Source organism: Delphinapterus leucas, chromosome X (genome assembly GCF_059928025.1).
Source record: "Delphinapterus leucas isolate spDelLeu-1000000601 "Yukka" chromosome X, BTC_Dleu_Yukka2, whole genome shotgun sequence".
NCBI classification, from domain to species: domain Eukaryota; kingdom Metazoa; phylum Chordata; class Mammalia; order Artiodactyla; family Monodontidae; genus Delphinapterus; species Delphinapterus leucas.
Window position 1 is genome coordinate 87,433,070 of NC_143150.1, and position 17,568 is coordinate 87,450,637.

The following is a 17,568-nucleotide window of genomic DNA, read 5'->3' on the forward strand; positions in this document are numbered from 1 at the left end:
AAAACTTTACCAAATTCATTGATTAGCTCTAGTAGTTTTCTGGTAGCATCTTTAGGATTTTCTACATATAGTATCATGGCATCTGCAAACAGTGACAGTTTTACTTCTCCAATTTGGATTCCTTCTATTTCTTTTTCTTCTCTGATTGCCGTGGCTAGGACTTCCAAAACTATGTTGAATAAAAGTGGCAAGAGTGGACATCCTTGTCTTGTTCCTGATCTTAGAGGAAATCTTTCAATTTTTCACCATTGAAAATGATGTTTGCTGTGGGTTTGTTGTATATGGGCTTTCTCATATACTTTCATAGATAAATAAGCTAAAACACAGAGAAGAGAAAATACTTGCCCCAAGTGACACCACTGGGGGAGGCAGAATTAGAAGCTAGGGCTCTCTGATGGCAAAGTCCAAGTTCTTTCTACAACGTCCTGCTGTCTCAGCTCTCCTAGAGCTCACAGTATCCCTGCCCTTTCCCATGCACTCACATATTCCATCACTTAAGATTTTTATTGTAAGCAATGGTATACTGGTAAATGGTTAACAACTGGTTCTCAAAACAAAACAAAAATATCCCTGATTGGTAGTCTTTGCCGCTTTTCATAGAGTACATAATCTCACCATGGTCAACTTCAAGTTACCAGTTTCACTGAATGTAAAGGCAGGATGAAGTGCACACAGGAGCAAGCTGGCCACAGCACATCACTGCTTATAAGCAATAGGAAGTCTTTCTTGCCAAAGTAAATAAGTAGGCTTTATTAGAAAGATATCAGAGACTCACAGAACTGGAGGGAGACTGGAGAAAGGAACTTAAGAACTGGATAGGGAGCTCAAAGACAGAAATAGTCTGATCAGAATGCTGCCCTCGGGATAAAAATCCCATAAACCATTTTTTTTACTCTTGTGTCAATCAGTTAAGTTTCAAAGTCCAAGGAAAGGACATGTGATTGAGAAGAGTAGGTTGCATGCCTGGCCCTTGACAATACCAGGACAGGGAGAGGAAGAATCTGGCTTATAACATTTCAGTGGGAGGAGGCACACATCTGAACATGTCATCCCACAAAGACTATGTATCAGTTTTCTATTAGTGAAAAACAAATGACCACAATTTGAGTGGAAAACAACATCTATTTATTATCTCATAGTAATTGTAGGTCAGAAGTCCAGGCATGGCTTGCCTGGGTTCTCTGTTCAGGCAAGCCCGAAATCAAGGAGTCAGCAGGCTACATTCCTTTCTGGAACCTCTGGGGAAGAATCCACTTCCATGTACATTCAGATTATTGGCAGAACTCCTGTCTTTGAGCTGTAGGTCTGAGGTCCTCGTTTCTTTGCTGGCTATCAGCTGAGGGCCTCACTTAGTTCATAGAGGCCACCCATTTTCTTTGCCATATAGCCCCTCAATCTTCAAATCCAGGAATGGATGATTTCCATGTATTAAATCTCTCTCAGTCTTCAAATATCTCTTAACAGGAAGAGTACAGGCCCCACTAAGATCTCACCTGATTAGGTCCGGCCCACCCAGGATGATCGTCTTGTTTTAAGGTCAACTGATTTGGGACCTTATTACATGTGGAAAATCCCTTCACAGCAGTGTCTAGATTAGTGTTTTATTGAATAATGGTGAGAAGGTGTATGTACACCAAGGGTGGGGATCTCATGAGTCATCCTAGAATTCTTCCTACCACAAAAATGGGGGAACTCTATTATTTTAAAAGGAAATTGAGTGCCATTAGGAGAATGAATGTATACCAACAAGACAGATATTCTCTACAGTCCATTTGTCCAACATCTACACATACTTTTTGCCATCTTATACTTTGGAAAATGGCAACATGCAACTATTCTTCATACAAGAAGAAATGTATTCAATCATCCCCAAAGGGAGCCAAACCTGAAGTGTTATCAGTCATAGTATCCATGTGCAAGTTCAGGGTCTTCAGATGGCATCCATTCTTCCTCTATTTCAATACAATACTGCATCAATATTCTGTAATAAGATGGATAAATAAAAAATAAAACTACCACCAACTCACCATGTATAAAATAGTAAGAAAAGAGAGTAATAGTAAAAAGAAAGTAATAAAAAGGGGCACACTAAAATATATACATATATGCATATTTTTGCAAAGAATTAAATATGGTAGCTACTGCAGCCTTCATTTCTAAAACTGGTTACTAGGTCAAAGTTGATATAAACTTTCTTTCTTCACTCTTCCTGTTATGTTTCTTCTCATCCAGTCAGCATGGGTTGACTGGTTGGATGGGTTATGTAGAAGAATGATTCAAACATTTATTTACGTACAGTCTGAGAGATTGGTAGCCTTGCCTGTATGGGATTGCTGTAGCTGTCTAATAATTTTAACCATGTTGGGACATGATAAGGCACACTAGAAGATCTCCTGGTCTCCAGACACACTCCTTTCTGCACCCATTATGTAGCAGCAACCCTACTTCCCCTTGAAGATTGAAATCAGCCATGTTAGCACTTGACAGCACCATTTGTCACTAACTTTATCCGGTAATTGGGGTGACCATCTGCGTCAGCTAATTGGCTTTATACAGAGGGAAAGCAAACTTCTCATCTCTTTATGACTGAAGGTAGCTATACAGCTTGGAGCCAGGTGCCTACTAAAAATTCTAAACCAGTAGAGTCCAAAGTTGCAAGGACCAGAAACATTTTGTGAATAGGCCTTTAGGAGCAACTCTAAATTCCATCCTTCAGCTCTTAGACCTAGGAATTCTGGTTGTTGACTAGATGACATTATATATTGTATATGGTGGCTAGTTCAAGACACATAGCATATATTGTAGGACAGCACCTCTAACACACAAGGTGTTGTCTCTCAACTTGTGGCATAACTGTCTTCAATAGAGTCATTATTCCACTGTATAAGGACAACATTTTTTATGAGTAATGGAGTGCATGATAAAACAACGAATTCCGTAGGTATAAGCCAATCACCACACTTTTTTAGTTTTAAAATGTCCCTTGATCGGAAGCAAGTCTGCATAAAATTTCACAACTATGGATAAAACATTCTGTAAGATCACAGATGGTGGCACTGACAGAAGTACTGCAGGCAGTGAAGGCAAATCCATGTCTAGAATACTCACTTATTCCAGAGAAATTATAAAGCCAACTAACTCCTCCATGATATAATGGCTCCAAACTAATTAACTTACCCCCAGGTACCTGGCTGGTCCCCTTGAGATTGATATGTAACAGGAATTCAGTACAGTGTTGACAAGTTGGGCATTCAGCAGCGGGGGTGGTCACATCAGCCTTTGTAAAGTGAAACCATATTGCTGAGGTCATGTATAGCCTCTGTTCATGCCACCATGACCACTTTCTACAGGTGCCCATTAAGGAAGCACAGGAGTGTCTGAGAAAAGAGGTTTACTGACCTCCACTGAATGGGTCATATTGCCCACCTGATTACTGAAAGCATATTGATGTGAGCGGTCACATCTAACACTAATAGTCTCATGCTCCTGACTGGTTCCAAGAAGTCCATATACCACTTCCCTAGATCTGTTTTGTGTCCATTTTCCCAAATGTCCTCATTCAAAATCTCTGCTAATTAGGATGAACCATTATCCCCGGACTTAGATCTGGATGCAATATCCTATATATTCATATTATATATATATATATATATATATATATTTCCAAAGGGTGCAATGGCAAGGAGTGTGTGTAGATGTTGGATAAGTGAACTTCAGTAAATATTAAAGTAAAAATAATTTTTAAAATTTTTATTCTGATAAGACTTACAAAAAAGTTGCAAGGATAGTAAAAGAATTCCCATATACACTTAACCTAGATTCTCCAATGTAAGTATTTTACTGTATTTGTGTTATTCTCCTTGTCTCTCACACTCTATACACACATACATGTGGACACAAATTTTAAAATATTTTGAGAGTAAGTTACAAACACATTCTCTTACAGAAAACAGTAGAATAATCAAAATCAGACCACTAACATTGATACTAACAGACCACTAACTGACCTTATTCAGATTTTGCCAACTGTCCAAATTGCACCAGAATTTCATGAGCAGTGAAGGGAAGGAATCAAATCTCTTCTGGGGTATGAATAGGGCAGATGGTGTACTGAAGCCTGGATTAGGGTTCAATCCACAGGGATGGAGCTAAGGGGGCTTCCATAGGCATTGGGCCTCCTCTGCCAGCTCCAGGCCCCAATGATACCACCCTCCTCTTTCTTCAGGCTTCCTAGAACTCCCTTGTGACCTTCCACACCTCTGATGTTGCCATAACCGCATAGTTCTGGAAATAAACTTTACCTGGGACTGGTCCCCACAAGGCAGAGGCCCCAGGACTCTTCCACCACTTTAGTACCTAACACAGCTAGGAGGATCCACAGAGCTCCATTGTTATTATTAGGTTTCTGTCTCACAGACACGAGCTGGGGAGGGGTGCAAAAATCATCTCTTGTCATCTCTCATTCCCATTGACAAATGGGCAAGGGAGGCTCAGAGAAGTCTGAGACTATTAGGGGCAGAGCTGGGGGAATGCCCCATTCCTGTCTCTTAGGCCTAGTGTCTTCCCCTGACATCACACAAGTGGTCTAAATTCCCCTCCCTAAAGGGCAGTCACAGTCTGCGCACAGCGTGGAGCTGGGGGTGTGGGTGGTGACGGGTGGAGGAGGGAATGACACCTCAGGGAAGACCTGTGCTTACCCGGGTGGCTTATGGATGAACGGGTTGTTCTTTTCTGAGGCTGCAAAGTGGAGTCCATCTACCTGAACATGGAGGCTGTAAACACACATCGGGAGAAGCCTGAGGTAGGTGAGGGACTCTGTGGCCTAAGCTGGCACGTGGTGAAAGCACCCTCCCCTGCAGAAAGGCAGCCCCAGTCCCACAGAGCTTGGGTGTTTCCACCAACAGGTAGAATAACCAGCACCCAAAAATGCAGGAACCACAGCCCAGACCCGAGGCACCATAGACACGCACAGCTAGAGCAACCCTGCCTAAAAGGCCTCTCTGGCTGAGGTTCCCCCAGGCTTGCCTGAGAAGAGGGTCAGGATCCAGGCCTGGCTGAAAGAGGGGAGCCTGGCAGTAAGGACAAGAGGCAGGGAGGGGCGGGGGCTCCACACTGCTGGCTGCTTCCTGCTAATACTGGGTTCTCTCCTCTCAGAATGTGAACGTCACCCGGGAAACTGTGGAAGCCCTGGACACTGTCCCTGCCCACTACTGAGCCCTTCCCAGATCAAATTGCCTTTGCTCCTGCTTTCTTCTACCGCAGGAGCTCCTGCGTCTGCCCTTGCCCATATGCTCAGGTAACACTAAGCCTCTGAGGAAGTTATGGCCTCTAAGTTGATCCTCAGCGAGAGAGCTCTGCTTCCAGCAAGACCTCAGCAGCTCAAGCCATCCCCGTTCAGTCACAGCCAAAAGACTGTCTGGCTCTGCATGGAGCTTTGTCTTACTTTCTCAATTCTTGTTCCCTGAGCAACAAAGGTTCCTCTTTCTCCCTGCAGGAGGGGGAGAAGTGGCCATTGTGAGGCCTCCTTCACTATGCATAAGAACTTGTCTCTGTGATGAGGCCCTGTTCCTGTGGGGGTGGGGATTGTGAAGGCTTTCTAGAGGCAGATTCCTGGGCAGCATTTCCAGAAGTAAGGGGCACCAGTGGGACTGACCCTTTATGAGCAATATGACTAGGGGTATGAGATCTTCCTTCTCACACAGGAAACTCCGGCACCTGGCTCACCATGTTCTCTGCTCCTATTCCTGCCCCCATCCTGGGGTCATTTCACTTTCCACATGGATAATATAACCAACACCCTGGAGTCCCCAGAACATTATCTCCAGGAACAGTTATCTCCCCTTACCTTCAACTACCCACTCTCCGAACTTTATTATTATTACCTGGAGTTCTACCTCCTGCGTCTTCTTAAATGCAACTGTCTGACCACCTACACCCTCTCTCATTATTTCATCTTTCAATGTCACTTCAAAACACCTAGCAGCATATCTATCACATATGAGTCACTTCAGTGATATTTAATACCATACTTTTTTTAGACCTCATTAACATTCGTGTTCATCAATCACTCCTTTGTTTCCCTATCCATTAGTCAGAAAGCTGATCCGCCCTTCAAGCTAGAACTGAGGCCCCATCTCTCCCATATAAACCTGTTGATCTCTCCCTAAACACAGAAAAAACAGGGAGCACATCTAAATCACTTTGCAGTTTCAACGTTTATTTCTGATACCAAAACTTGACAGCACACAAGGGGGGGAAGAAAGCAATAGACAAGGAACAGCAAATAAATTTATCTTGCATGCCACTTTCAGTCAACAGGATGTGGCTCTCTAGATAGCTGTGTTTAGAAGGATTCTGAGGCTTCAGCCTCACTCAGGGGAAAGACTATTGCAACTGATTAGCAATATCTGTGAACATAAAAAAGAAAAAAAATGTAAAAGTCAATGCTATATACCAAATAGTAAGGAACATAAATAACAAATACTGCTTCCACATACTTTCCTCTGCTCCCCACCACGTGTTTCCTAGGACTCCCAGCTAGAGCACATAAATACATTCCCATGGATTCTGTATCTCCCAATGACCCTAAGTGCCCAATCCAAAGTGATATACCTACCCAACATCTCACTCAACCCAGAAGAAACCGATGGCACCAAAGTTGGCAGCAAAGTTGGCACTGGCTGTACCACCAGGGCCAATAATGGGGCCGGCGAAGGTCTGAGGAAATCTGGAGCGAGCATTCTGGTGGTATCTGGCCCAGAAGGTAAATGGGATTCTGGACCAGGGATCTCCAAAATCTCCTTCCTCGTCCCAGGTCAGCAGCTCAAATTCAATGTCATCCCAGCTCCAGGGCCCAGATACGGCCTCATCTCCAATCCCCATGCGGGTTCTTGCCTCAGCCCGGGCCTCGGCCTCAGCTGCAGCAGCATCCAGAGCATCCAAGGCCTCATCTGCGGCCTCCATGAACTGCGCAGTCCAGTCACGAGGGTCTCTCTTCTGAACCTGAGATGAGGAATAGAAAATAAAACCCATAATAGTATTAGTTAATATTTATGAAGCACCTACTATATATTTAGCACCCTACTTTGTGCTATTATTTATGTAGTAACAACAAATACCACCAATAATGTGGTACCTACCGTGTGCGATACCTAAAATCTCATTCCTGCTCTGGAATTTTCCCAGTCAGTCATAGTTCATCCCTTAACCTATAGAGTGTTGCAGTTCCTCTATTACCTCTGCAATGAATCGCAGCACTTTCATCTTGCTAGTCTCATGGTAGGAACGGAGGCCCCAGAGGAACTCATACTCAGGAGGGTTGCTGTTGGGCACTCGTCTGTAGTCTAGGTACCTTAGAAAGAGGAGAAAGGCCTTTGTTTCTACCCAGGCAGAATGATAGTCCATCAATGCATAATAATCTGAGATTCTGACATCCCAGATTTCAGGTAGCAACTCCCCTCAGTCTCATTCCTAAACACAGATTTACCCTCTAATAATCAGGCCTTTGAATTCCTGTGCCAGTGCTTCTACACAAAGCAGTCACCTAGGCCTGGAGGGTGGCTTGAGTAGGGTCATAGAAAGGACAACACTTAATTTCACCCCCTCTGTCACAGCTCTAACTCCAAGTGCTTATAATCTTGTCATTGAATCACAGATAGGCCCATTGCAAAGCCTCAGCTAAGCTCAGCCTTTGGAATATCTACTGTGGGCGTGGTGGACAGGCTCCACTTGCAAGATCACTATACTGCAGGAAAATCCAACCACAAAGAGCATACTCAATAAATACTCCTGCGTACATATGTGTGTGTATATGCATAGGTATAGGTATAGTTAGTATAAGAAATGAGCATGGAAAGGGCTTTCTGAGGCTGACCAGCACACAGAATTCATGAAGACCAGACAAAGCTGCTTAGGCATCACTTACTTTTGCTTTACAAACTCATAAGTGAGAAGTTTCCTCAGATCTCCAAGGAGGGGATGTCTTACCCTGATAGTAACAACAACAAAAAAAAGGGATCCATAATCACACACTATGACATTGCCCAAAGGAAAGAAAAGAGTTTTCCAGCACAGAGGTCAGAGACAAGAGAAGAGGCAGAGAGGTCAGGACTATTTCCCCATCCACCCAGGTCACATCCTTGGGCTCTGTACCTCCCCAAACCAATTCCCTTAGACCACCAGGCTGATGCAATCCTGGGACCATCCTCTGTTGCCAAAGGATGATATAAACAGGCAAGAGATGAGAGAGCCCAATCATACCCAGGACGCAGTCCCATCTTGCGTAGTGCCTCCCAGAGGACAGCTGCAATGGGAGGCAAGGGGAGACAAGGGACGGAAAATGAGCATGGAAAACAGGCGGTAGCCAACCCCCAGCTGCTGGCCCAGCCACTCACCTTCACTGGCACGGTTGCCATTCATGAAGATGACACCCAAAATCACTAAGAGGAGACCCAGCTTGGGTGTGTCTTTGGTCCTAAAGAAGCACAAAAAGAATATATTTTCAGCAGTCATTTGCATGAGACACCCCAGGCAGCTTACCCATCTAGCTTCCCCAGTATTCCTCAGCTAGGGGATAATTCTACCCCAGGTCTGCCCATGACCTGCTATGTGACCCTGAATCCTGGACCCTGGCCTACTCGAAACTCCAGGAAAAAAGCATCACTGAGAAAGGCAATGTTCCACCTCCTTTCCCATCTTACGTTCCCAGTATGCCAGCCAGGGACTCAGGGGTACTGATGAGAATATACAGGTGTTCTTCCTTGTCAATTTCCTTCAGCTGAATTCCAAATTTCTACAGGGACAAGAAAACAGACTATGAAATTACAAAATCTAGCATAAGCTACCCCCACTCAGTACTACCCACACTCAGCTACTCCTTCGCCTCCCTGTGAGATTTGCCCTAAACTCCCAGTAGGAATCCCATGAATCTTTTAAATCAAGACTTTCCCGTGATATCTATCAAAAACAAAAACCAAAAACCCTTTCCCCATCATTCTGTTCCTCAGGGCTGCCTTCTCACCTTCTCCAGGACAAAGCATGCGCGTTCAATGATTTCTGGATACACATCAGTGTATTCACGGATGATATCCCTCAGCATTTCTGTAGGAGAGAGGAGGGAGCACCTGAGCTGAGCAGGGACCACAGAGCTGCGACCTCTTTGCCAGCCCTGCCCAGGGGAGCACAGTCAGTGAAAAAGGAAGACTCAACCATGGAAGGACGGGATTGAAGGGGAGGGGACATATAAGCAAAGAGACGTCCACAGAGCACGGGGTGAGGGGAAGAGCAGAGCTCCAGGAGAGGGCACTGGGTACCTACCTGAGCGCTTGATGGGCACCTTTGTGTAATCTTTAAGCATCAGGTACTTGACCAACTTATTTGCCTGGGAGGGAAAAAGGAAATCATTAAAGTTATAAGATATTTACAGAACACTTGGTTGAATTATAGATGGAAAGACAACAATGAAAAGAGCAAGGGGTGGGGGGAGAAGTGACTGGGGAGTTACAGTTCTTACTCTTTCCTGAAGAAGGGCCACATCTCGGGGCTGTGAGGCACCCAGGTTCTGTGAGGCACGCGAGTTGGGAGAGGGGCGCAGGTTTGGTGAGGGGCGCAGGTTCTGCCAGTCAGGTGGAACTGGCCAATCGGTGGGGATCCAGTCAGGTGGGAGTGGCCAGTCAGTGGGAAGCGGCCAATCGGGTGGCAGTGGCCAATCAGGGGGTAGTGGCCAGTCGGGAGGGCCTTGCCAATCTGGAGGACCCTGCCAGCCTGGTGGAGTCTGCCATCCAGGTGGAGTCTGCCATCCAGGTGGATTCTGCCAGGCCAATGGGTTCGGCCAGACAACTGGACCAGGCCAGACAATGGGGTTCGGCCAGATCACAGGGTTCTGCCAGATCACTGGGTTTGGCCAGATCACTGGGTTCTGCCAAGCAACTGGGTTTTGCCAGGCTGGTGGGGTCTGCCTAGCTGGGGGGCTCTGACGTGCTGGTGGGGTCTGCCTGGCTGGCTGGTTTTGCCAGCCTGATGGGTTCTGCCAAGCCAATGGGGTCTGCCAGAGCACATTGGGGGGTGCGCCAGGTGGACTCTGAGTGGTAACTGGAACTGGTGCAGACCTCCAGGTCCCTGGAGCCAGTGGGGCCCGCCTCTGATCCCCACTGCTGCTCTCTTCCACATTCAAGTTATTAATCTGCATCATCAGAGAAAAGGAAGGTCAGGGTCACCAACTGTTTCTGTGTCCTCACCATATCTATTCCAGGAAGGCCCCCTAAAACCCTCACCTGTAGTGACAGCCTGACCCACTAGCCAATGGTCACCCTGAGTCCTGGGCTTGTCTTTCACTGTCTTCCAGGCAGGAGTTTCATCTCTGAACCAGGCCAGGAGCAACCCAAGGGTGGGGCCTGAGGCTTCTCCTCTTCCCATGTCCACCACTGGCTCTGCTTGTACCACCCTGGACAAATCACTCAAGTCACTTCACCTCTCTGGGACTTAGTTTCCTTCTCATAAAACTGAAACTATGATCCCTAGCTGGTATGAGGTACCTTGAAGATTTAGTGAGTGAGATAACCTGTGTGAATGTGTCTAGGCCAAGACCTAACACATGGTGGCTACTTTCAAAACGTAAAGTGAATTACATACAGGCTGTATATATTATGTGTCCATGTCTCATCTCCCCATTAGTCTGTGGACACTCAGAGAACAGGAATTAACACTTTCACCTTTATCATCCCCTACAACCTAGTCAAATACAGACAGTTACATATATTGTTTTGTTTTGTTTAGAACAAATGAACAACCTCAGAGAAGAAAAGAGAGCGCCCAAAGCAAAGTGGAACTAGCAGGGATCTCACCTTGCGGGTCCTCTTGCCCCGAATTATAGTCCTGGACTCCAGATTCTGAGCCTGGGAACCATCTGCTGATGTCTGTGCAGCTGCACCATCAGATTCACAGATACCTGGGCATGGGTCAGCCTCTATGTCAGCCTGGGAAGTGGCTATCTTGGCTTGGTTAACATTCTGGGTCTGGGTATCAGCTACTGGGGCCTTAGTGGTGTCATTCCAAGCCCTGAAGGCTGTTTTGGGCTGAGTGCTGACCATCTCACTGGCACTGAGAGACTGAGAGAAATTGTAGGTGGCATTTGGGCCCACCGTAGTAGTGGTATTCTGGGCCTTAAAGGCCATCTCCGACTTGTTGGCAGTTAACTCACTGGTGGTTGCTGCCTGGGAAAAATCATAGGCAGCATTTGGGCCCTTTGGGGGGGCATTCTGGGACTTAAAGGCTGCTGTAGGCGGTGTGTTGGGAGTCTCCTTGGCATTAAGAGCCTGAGAGAAATCATAGGCAGCATTTGGGCCTTTTGTGGTGGCATTCTGGGCCTTAAAAGCTGTCTTAGGCTTAGTGGCAGCTGCTAAAGCCTGCATATCAGCCATCTCACTGGCTGTTGGGGACTGTGAACTCTGAGGACTAGCATTCGGCGCGCTGGCAGCTGCTGTGGCCTGGTTGGTAGGCGGAGCCTCTGAGATCTGGATGGCCTCCATCAGGGTCTGCATAAGCAAGGTGCTGTCTTCCACGGAGGCCTCAGCCTGCAAATACAGGGGGAAAAAATTAAATCTCTGGGTCTGCGAGGTGGGGTTGGGAGGATAGGGGAGAGAACACGCAGGGATGGTGCAGGCGAGCGGTTGGTGCAAAAAGAGGAAGGCTGAGGAAGAGATCTAGCAGCCTGCGTGGATTAAGGGATAACAAAACTTGTGGTAGGGGCTGAGTGGGGCAGGGGCTAAACAAGGGGTGGGGCCAAATGAGGAGAGGAGGCAAAGTGGATGGGGGGTGCTGATCTAGGAGTGAGGTTAGAACAGGGCAATGCAGAGTGAGGTAGGAGCTCAGGAGGAGGAGGCGGAGCAAGAGTGCCGCCTTGAGGAGTTGAGGAGAATAAGGGGGTCGCAGGGGGTGGGGAATGCTGGAGAAAGGGAGGGTGGAGGCGGGAGGTTGGGGGAGGGGGCGGCAGAGAGCTCTACAAGCCTCAGGACTACGGAAAAAAAAGGTTCCTTACCCAACCAGGATTCTCTGGGCAGATTGCCCTGACTACTAACAGGGTCTCCCCTTTCTCTGAGCAGGGACTGATGGCTGAAAAGGGACGACCCCCCCACACCCCGCGCCCTTAAACCATGGGAATTTGAAAAACGACGGAATCTAGGCACCAAGAAGGCAAAATCGGATCCAGGCGTCTGGACAGCCAAAGGGGCCCGGGGGGAACTGTCGGCTAAGGAAATGGTGGGGAGGGGAGTGGAGATCTCACCTGGAAGCCGAGGAGGCCCGCACCACAGTCCATTTTCTGAGACATGGTTCTTGTCCCTCTGGCAAGAGCAGAGCCTGGGGGGTGTGGAGGAGGAATTGGGCATTATACTACAGAGGGCAAATGCGAAGGAACAAATTTGGGGAGATGGTGGTGTTTGAGGTTTGATTGTGGGGGCGGATGAGGTGCTGAATGTGAGGGGAACGGGCCAGATCGGAGTGCGAAAAGTGAATGGGTGTCCGGATGGAGGTTCTGAATCCTGAGAAGCTACGACGGGGAGAAGCTTCAAATCGGGGTTCAGATAAGAGTTCTGAATCCAGGCAGATTGCGTTGGGATTCGCATTTGGGAAATTGAATGGAGTTTTCGAATCAGGAGGAATCGTATAACAGTACAGATCGAGGTCGAGAAATCTGTAGAGATTCTGAACGATGGGAGGGGTTCAGAGAGCGAACAGGGATTCTGAATAAGGGAGGTTCAGGTGAGGGGTGTGTGAATCAGGGTTCGGGGAGTGGAAGAGGGATCAGAATCCGGGGTAAAGGGATCGGGATGAAAAATGGGGGGCCCGCACCAGGGGGCAAGATGCCCTGTCTGGGGGCTAATTCTCACCTTGCCTCAGGTCCCAACCCCAACCCCCTCGTTGCCTCCCTTCTTCACGACTCAGAGGATCGGGATTGCAGTGTTCTGCTCTCAGCAGCCGCACCCTCTCCTTGTCCAGGAGAAAATGCCAGCGCGGCAGCTAGGACGACCCCGCCTCTTCGCCTAATATACCACCCACCGCCTCACATGGTTGTACGCATGCGCAAGAACTGACCGACCAAATAAGAGTCCCGCCCGTTTCCCCAACAAAAGCTTCGCCCTGAAGGCTATGCTGCGCATGTGCAGCGGGAAGCAGTCCCGCCCCTTTGCCAACACACCACCCCACCACCAACCAGGTGGACAGTTTACAGCGGTCCCTCCCCTTCCTCTATATCCCCTCCCCCAAACAGATGCGCTGTGCCTCTAGATCCCACCCCTTGCCCCACACACCGGCCCCCTACCTTTTCCGCAATGCGTCTCTGTTCTATCCCTCCCTCTCAAGGCCCCTCCTGTCAGGTGGGCATGCAACTCCACCCTCTAGTCTAGCAGCACTTAGGTCACTATTAAGGAGGTCTCTGTGTGGGGTCTCTAATTGCAACAAGTGCTTGGCTCCTGCTAAAAATAAGCTCATCCACTTAGGGGGCCTAGGAAAAGGAATGGCCAGAGGATACATTAATGGAGGTAGAAAAAGTCTGTGCCACGTGACTCTACATGATCTTCCCCCCCACCCAACAGCTTCCAGACTCATAAACATTAGCTTCTTTCCTGCCCTTTTGCAGCTCCAGCTATTTATTTTGTGTGTGGAGGCGGGGAGGAGGGGAGGGAAGGGCACAACGTGTACTTCACAGCACGATCTACGCTGGAGCTTGTTTTCCTCTCACAGCAGCCTTGGGAGGTGGATATCAGCATCTCCATTGTACAGATAAAGACGCTGAGCTAGACATTACATGAACTAGACAAGGACACTGAGCCAGTAAACAGAAAATGCAAAATGTGGGCCTGGGTCTTCCAGACCCTAAAAACCCCCGTTGCACCATCGCTGGCCCGGGGACTGAGGCACCCTCCCTTCTTCAGTTTGAGCAATAGATCCGCCCCACCTCCCCTGCTCTGTCAGCACCTGTCCCAAGCAAGCAAGTGTTCTGTTCCCTGAGACCTAAGCTCACGCTCTGCATCCCGGAGGGCACAGGTGGAAGTCCCCCGCTCCCCCCTCCCCACCTGCTCTACGTGCGTCCATCCCGGTGTGCAAATTGCTCCTTGGGGTCCACTCCCTGCTCCGTCAGGCCTCTTTGCTATGAGTGGCACAAACGCTGTCCCTGAGGCCTTTCTGGTGCCTGCTGGAGCAACCAGGACAATAAGGCACCTGTATGTCTGAGCCATGGCAAGCCTTGATTAAGAGTAAACGTTTGCCCTGCTTCCTTCCAGGGCTGGGCCTCAATTCGTGGGATGGAGTGCTGGACCAGTGTGTCACTAGCTGCATGAGCCCACTCAGGCCACTGGAATTCTCTGAGCCCGGCTTCTCAACGGGAAGCACAAGTAGCACTTACTGGGGTCCTACCCAACAACAAACATGCTGCACTTCCAGAATGACTGGAGAAGCTCAAAAAGGCAGAAAATGATATACAGATGTGAAATGACTCAAATTGAACTGATACTCTCCAAAAATCCAAGGTAGATCTTTGTACACTTCACATTTGTTCTTACATCAGCTCCTGCCAGGAGCCAACATATGAAAGGAAGCTAATGCTGGGAAGAACTGCAGCACTTGGTCCCCAAGGGCCAACATCAATTCTGCCTGGCTGGATGACTTTCCTCATCTGTTGCATAGCAACCTCCCCTGTCAAGCTGCCTGTTTTTCCTCAGCACTTCCTCTGTAAAGTGTCTGCAGTGGGACGTGATCAGACTCAGGAAAGGTCTGAAACACCATGTTATATGCTTTCTGCTCCCAAATCTGTATTTCCAGTTCTTGACTTGGCTTATGAGTTCTAGATCTATAATCCAACAGACTACCTCACTTCTGCAATTGTCTTGGTATTTTTACTATTAACAGGTCCCATATATCCTCCTCCTCAGCACATTGTGTTTCTCCTTTAGTCATGCCCTTCTCTCTCTTTTAGAGAGATGGATTTTTGTTTTATTCATTGCTGTATCCCTAGCACCTAAAATGATGCCTGGCATATTTTATATGCTCAAAAAATATTTAATGAATGAATGAATCCCACCATCCACCCTACTGCTTATGCAAGAAACCTGAGAGACACTCTTTTTTCTTTCCTGTGATGAATTCACTTTTTACTCATTACACAAATGCATATTCATCATTAAAAATTCAAACATTACCTAAATATTTTAGAAATTAAGTAGCCATCACTCCAAATCTCACCACCTTGAGATAACTGCTATTAAGATTTTGATGCTACCTTTTCATACACTTTATGCATATATATTCTTACATAAATGGGATTACATTATATATGCCATACTTTAAATTGCATTCTTTTACTTACTGCCTCCCACTTTCTTTCACCTCTATACCCTCATCTGAGACATGGTTGGTTGTTTTTTTTTTTGCGGTACGCAGGCCTCTCCCGTTGCGGAGCACAGGCTCCGGACGCGCAGGCTCAGCCAGCCATGGCTCACAGGCCCAGCTGCTCGGCGGCATGTGGGATCTTCCCAGACCGGGGCACAAACCCGTGTACCCTGCATTGGCAGGTGGATTCTCAACCACTGCGCCACCAGGGAAGTCCTGAGACATGCATTTTTAGCAGCCATTTTTATATCCTTTTATGTCCAAACATGTTCCATGTTTTTTGTTTTACAAAAATTAAGATCATATTATATACACTTTAATGCATCTGATTTATCTTAGTTAATGCTAATCTACCTCTGATTCATTCCTTTACATTCCTGCATAATATTCCATAATAGGGATGGACCACAATGTATTCAACCATTTCCTCACTGATAGTAATTCATTTTGGTTTCAGGTGTTTTGGCGGAGGGAGGGAGCACATACCAACAACATTGCAATAAAATACTTGTACATATATCCTTATATTTTAATGCTCAATATTTATTCCCATGACATCAGATGCCCAGGAGTAAGACTGATATACTCTACGTTTGGTGTCATAAGACTTTTCCAATTTTTTTTCCAATCTGATGTGTATTTTATTGGTATCTCCTTGTGTTTTTAATTTACATTTCTGATAAGTAAGTAGTGGACCACATATTCATATAAGAATGGACCTACTGGATTTCTTTTGGAAAGTACTTATGCAAGTCTTTTACCTATTTTTCTTGTGTTGTCTTTGTCTTAATTATTTTGCGGACTTCTTGGTACAGTCCTACAGATGCTTATTGAAATCCCTTAGAGCTAGATGTATTGCAAATGTTTTTTTTCACATTTTAGTAAGTGTGTATACTCTATACTATGTAACAGTTCCAACTGCAAGAATATATCTGCCAAAAAGGCCAGATATATTATTCACTTATGCACATTCCCTTAGCAGCTAAGAGAATGTGATCTAGGATTTACCAGTGTGGTGGGGTCCTGAAGGCCACCATCGGGTTCAATGATTCACTAGAAGCACTCACAGAACTCAGGATAGGTGCTACATTCATGGCTATGGTTTATTACAATGAAAGGATACCGATTTAAATCCACAAAGCTAAAAGGTGCATTAAGTCAAAGTCCAGGAGAGAACAGGGATGAGCTTCCAGTTGTCCTCTCTCAGTGGAGTTGTATGGCAGTGCTTAATTCTCCCAGCAAGATGTGTGATAACCAGGGAAGCTCACCTGAGCCTTGGCGCCTGGGATTTTACTGGAGGTCAGTCACGTAGGCATGGAACACCTGGGTGGCTAACCTTAGTTTACTCAGTCTTCAGCCTGCACAGAGGTCAAACTAACGCCGCAAGGTTCAAGGTCCCACTATAAATCATACTCTTAACATAAACCATCTGTTGGCCCAAAGCCCCGGGTTAACAAAGAGACTCTAATCAGGCACCATATGCCAAAGGCTTAGAGGTTATCTCCCAGGGGTTTGTCAAGAGCTGGACCTTTCTTTGGAATGTGCAGACATTTTTCGGAATGCACAGGGTTTGAACACCCCAGACCTGCCGAGTCAAGTCTTCTACTGCACAGTCATAATTCCAACCTAACGCTTGATCTGAAAGGAGTGATTCAAAGATTCAATGATGGAATTCAATGCCATATCTGTGATGGTGGGAGCAGGAACCGCAAGAAAATCCAGTTTCTAGGCACAGCATTGGTAGCAGGGCCAAGGGCAGCATCCAGTATACAGTATTCAGTGGTGACAGTAATAGTATCCAACCATGCCAATATTTATGGCATGATTTTTGAAATACAGCTGGGCCAGCTGCTCTTAGCAAATTATTTTATTAATTCTACCACTTTAACATACTTAAGAATATTTAAACTTTAAAAATTAATTATGGATACACTAAAAATTGCAAAGATAGTACAGAGAGGTCTTATGTACCCTTTAGCTGCTTCCCTCAGTGAGCATATCTATATACATATAATACAATATCAAAACCAGGAAATTGACATTGGTATCACATGTGTGTATAGTTCTATGTCACTTTATCACATGTGGAGGTTTCCACAGTAATCACAACAACCAAGATACAGAACTATTCTGTGACCAATAAGATTTCCCTGTACTACCCCTTTATAGTCACACTTACCTCCATTC

The 17,568-nt window shown here is 46.5% G+C and overlaps 1 protein-coding gene across 4 annotated transcripts in view; it reads right to left on the reverse strand.

Annotated features, from left to right (window-relative positions):
- Nucleotides 1–6,196: 6,196 nt before the first annotated feature.
- MAGED1 (MAGE family member D1) overlaps nucleotides 6,197–17,568 on the reverse strand; it is a 76,850-nt gene continuing 65,478 nt past the window's right edge. For 3 of the 4 annotated variants that reach the window (XM_022566313.2, XM_022566312.3, XM_089904535.1), the window contains 12 exons: nucleotides 12,281–12,354; nucleotides 10,842–11,570; nucleotides 9,512–10,180; nucleotides 9,316–9,379; nucleotides 9,020–9,099; nucleotides 8,700–8,791; nucleotides 8,394–8,473; nucleotides 8,260–8,302; nucleotides 7,925–7,987; nucleotides 7,237–7,351; nucleotides 6,617–7,002; nucleotides 6,197–6,407 (listed from right to left, as the gene is read on the reverse strand). In XM_022566313.2, coding sequence (XP_022422021.1) covers nucleotides 6,625–7,002; nucleotides 7,237–7,351; nucleotides 7,925–7,987; nucleotides 8,260–8,302; nucleotides 8,394–8,473; nucleotides 8,700–8,791; nucleotides 9,020–9,099; nucleotides 9,316–9,379; nucleotides 9,512–10,180; nucleotides 10,842–11,570; nucleotides 12,281–12,325 — 2,358 coding nt within the window. In that variant the 5' untranslated portion in view covers nucleotides 12,326–12,354 and the 3' untranslated portion in view covers nucleotides 6,197–6,407; nucleotides 6,617–6,624. Of the gene's footprint in view, nucleotides 6,408–6,616; nucleotides 7,003–7,236; nucleotides 7,352–7,924; nucleotides 7,988–8,259; nucleotides 8,303–8,393; nucleotides 8,474–8,699; nucleotides 8,792–9,019; nucleotides 9,100–9,315; nucleotides 9,380–9,511; nucleotides 10,181–10,841; nucleotides 11,571–12,280; nucleotides 12,355–12,884; nucleotides 13,110–17,568 lie in introns of those variants that run through there. The other variant, XM_022566311.3, reaches the window with a different exon arrangement.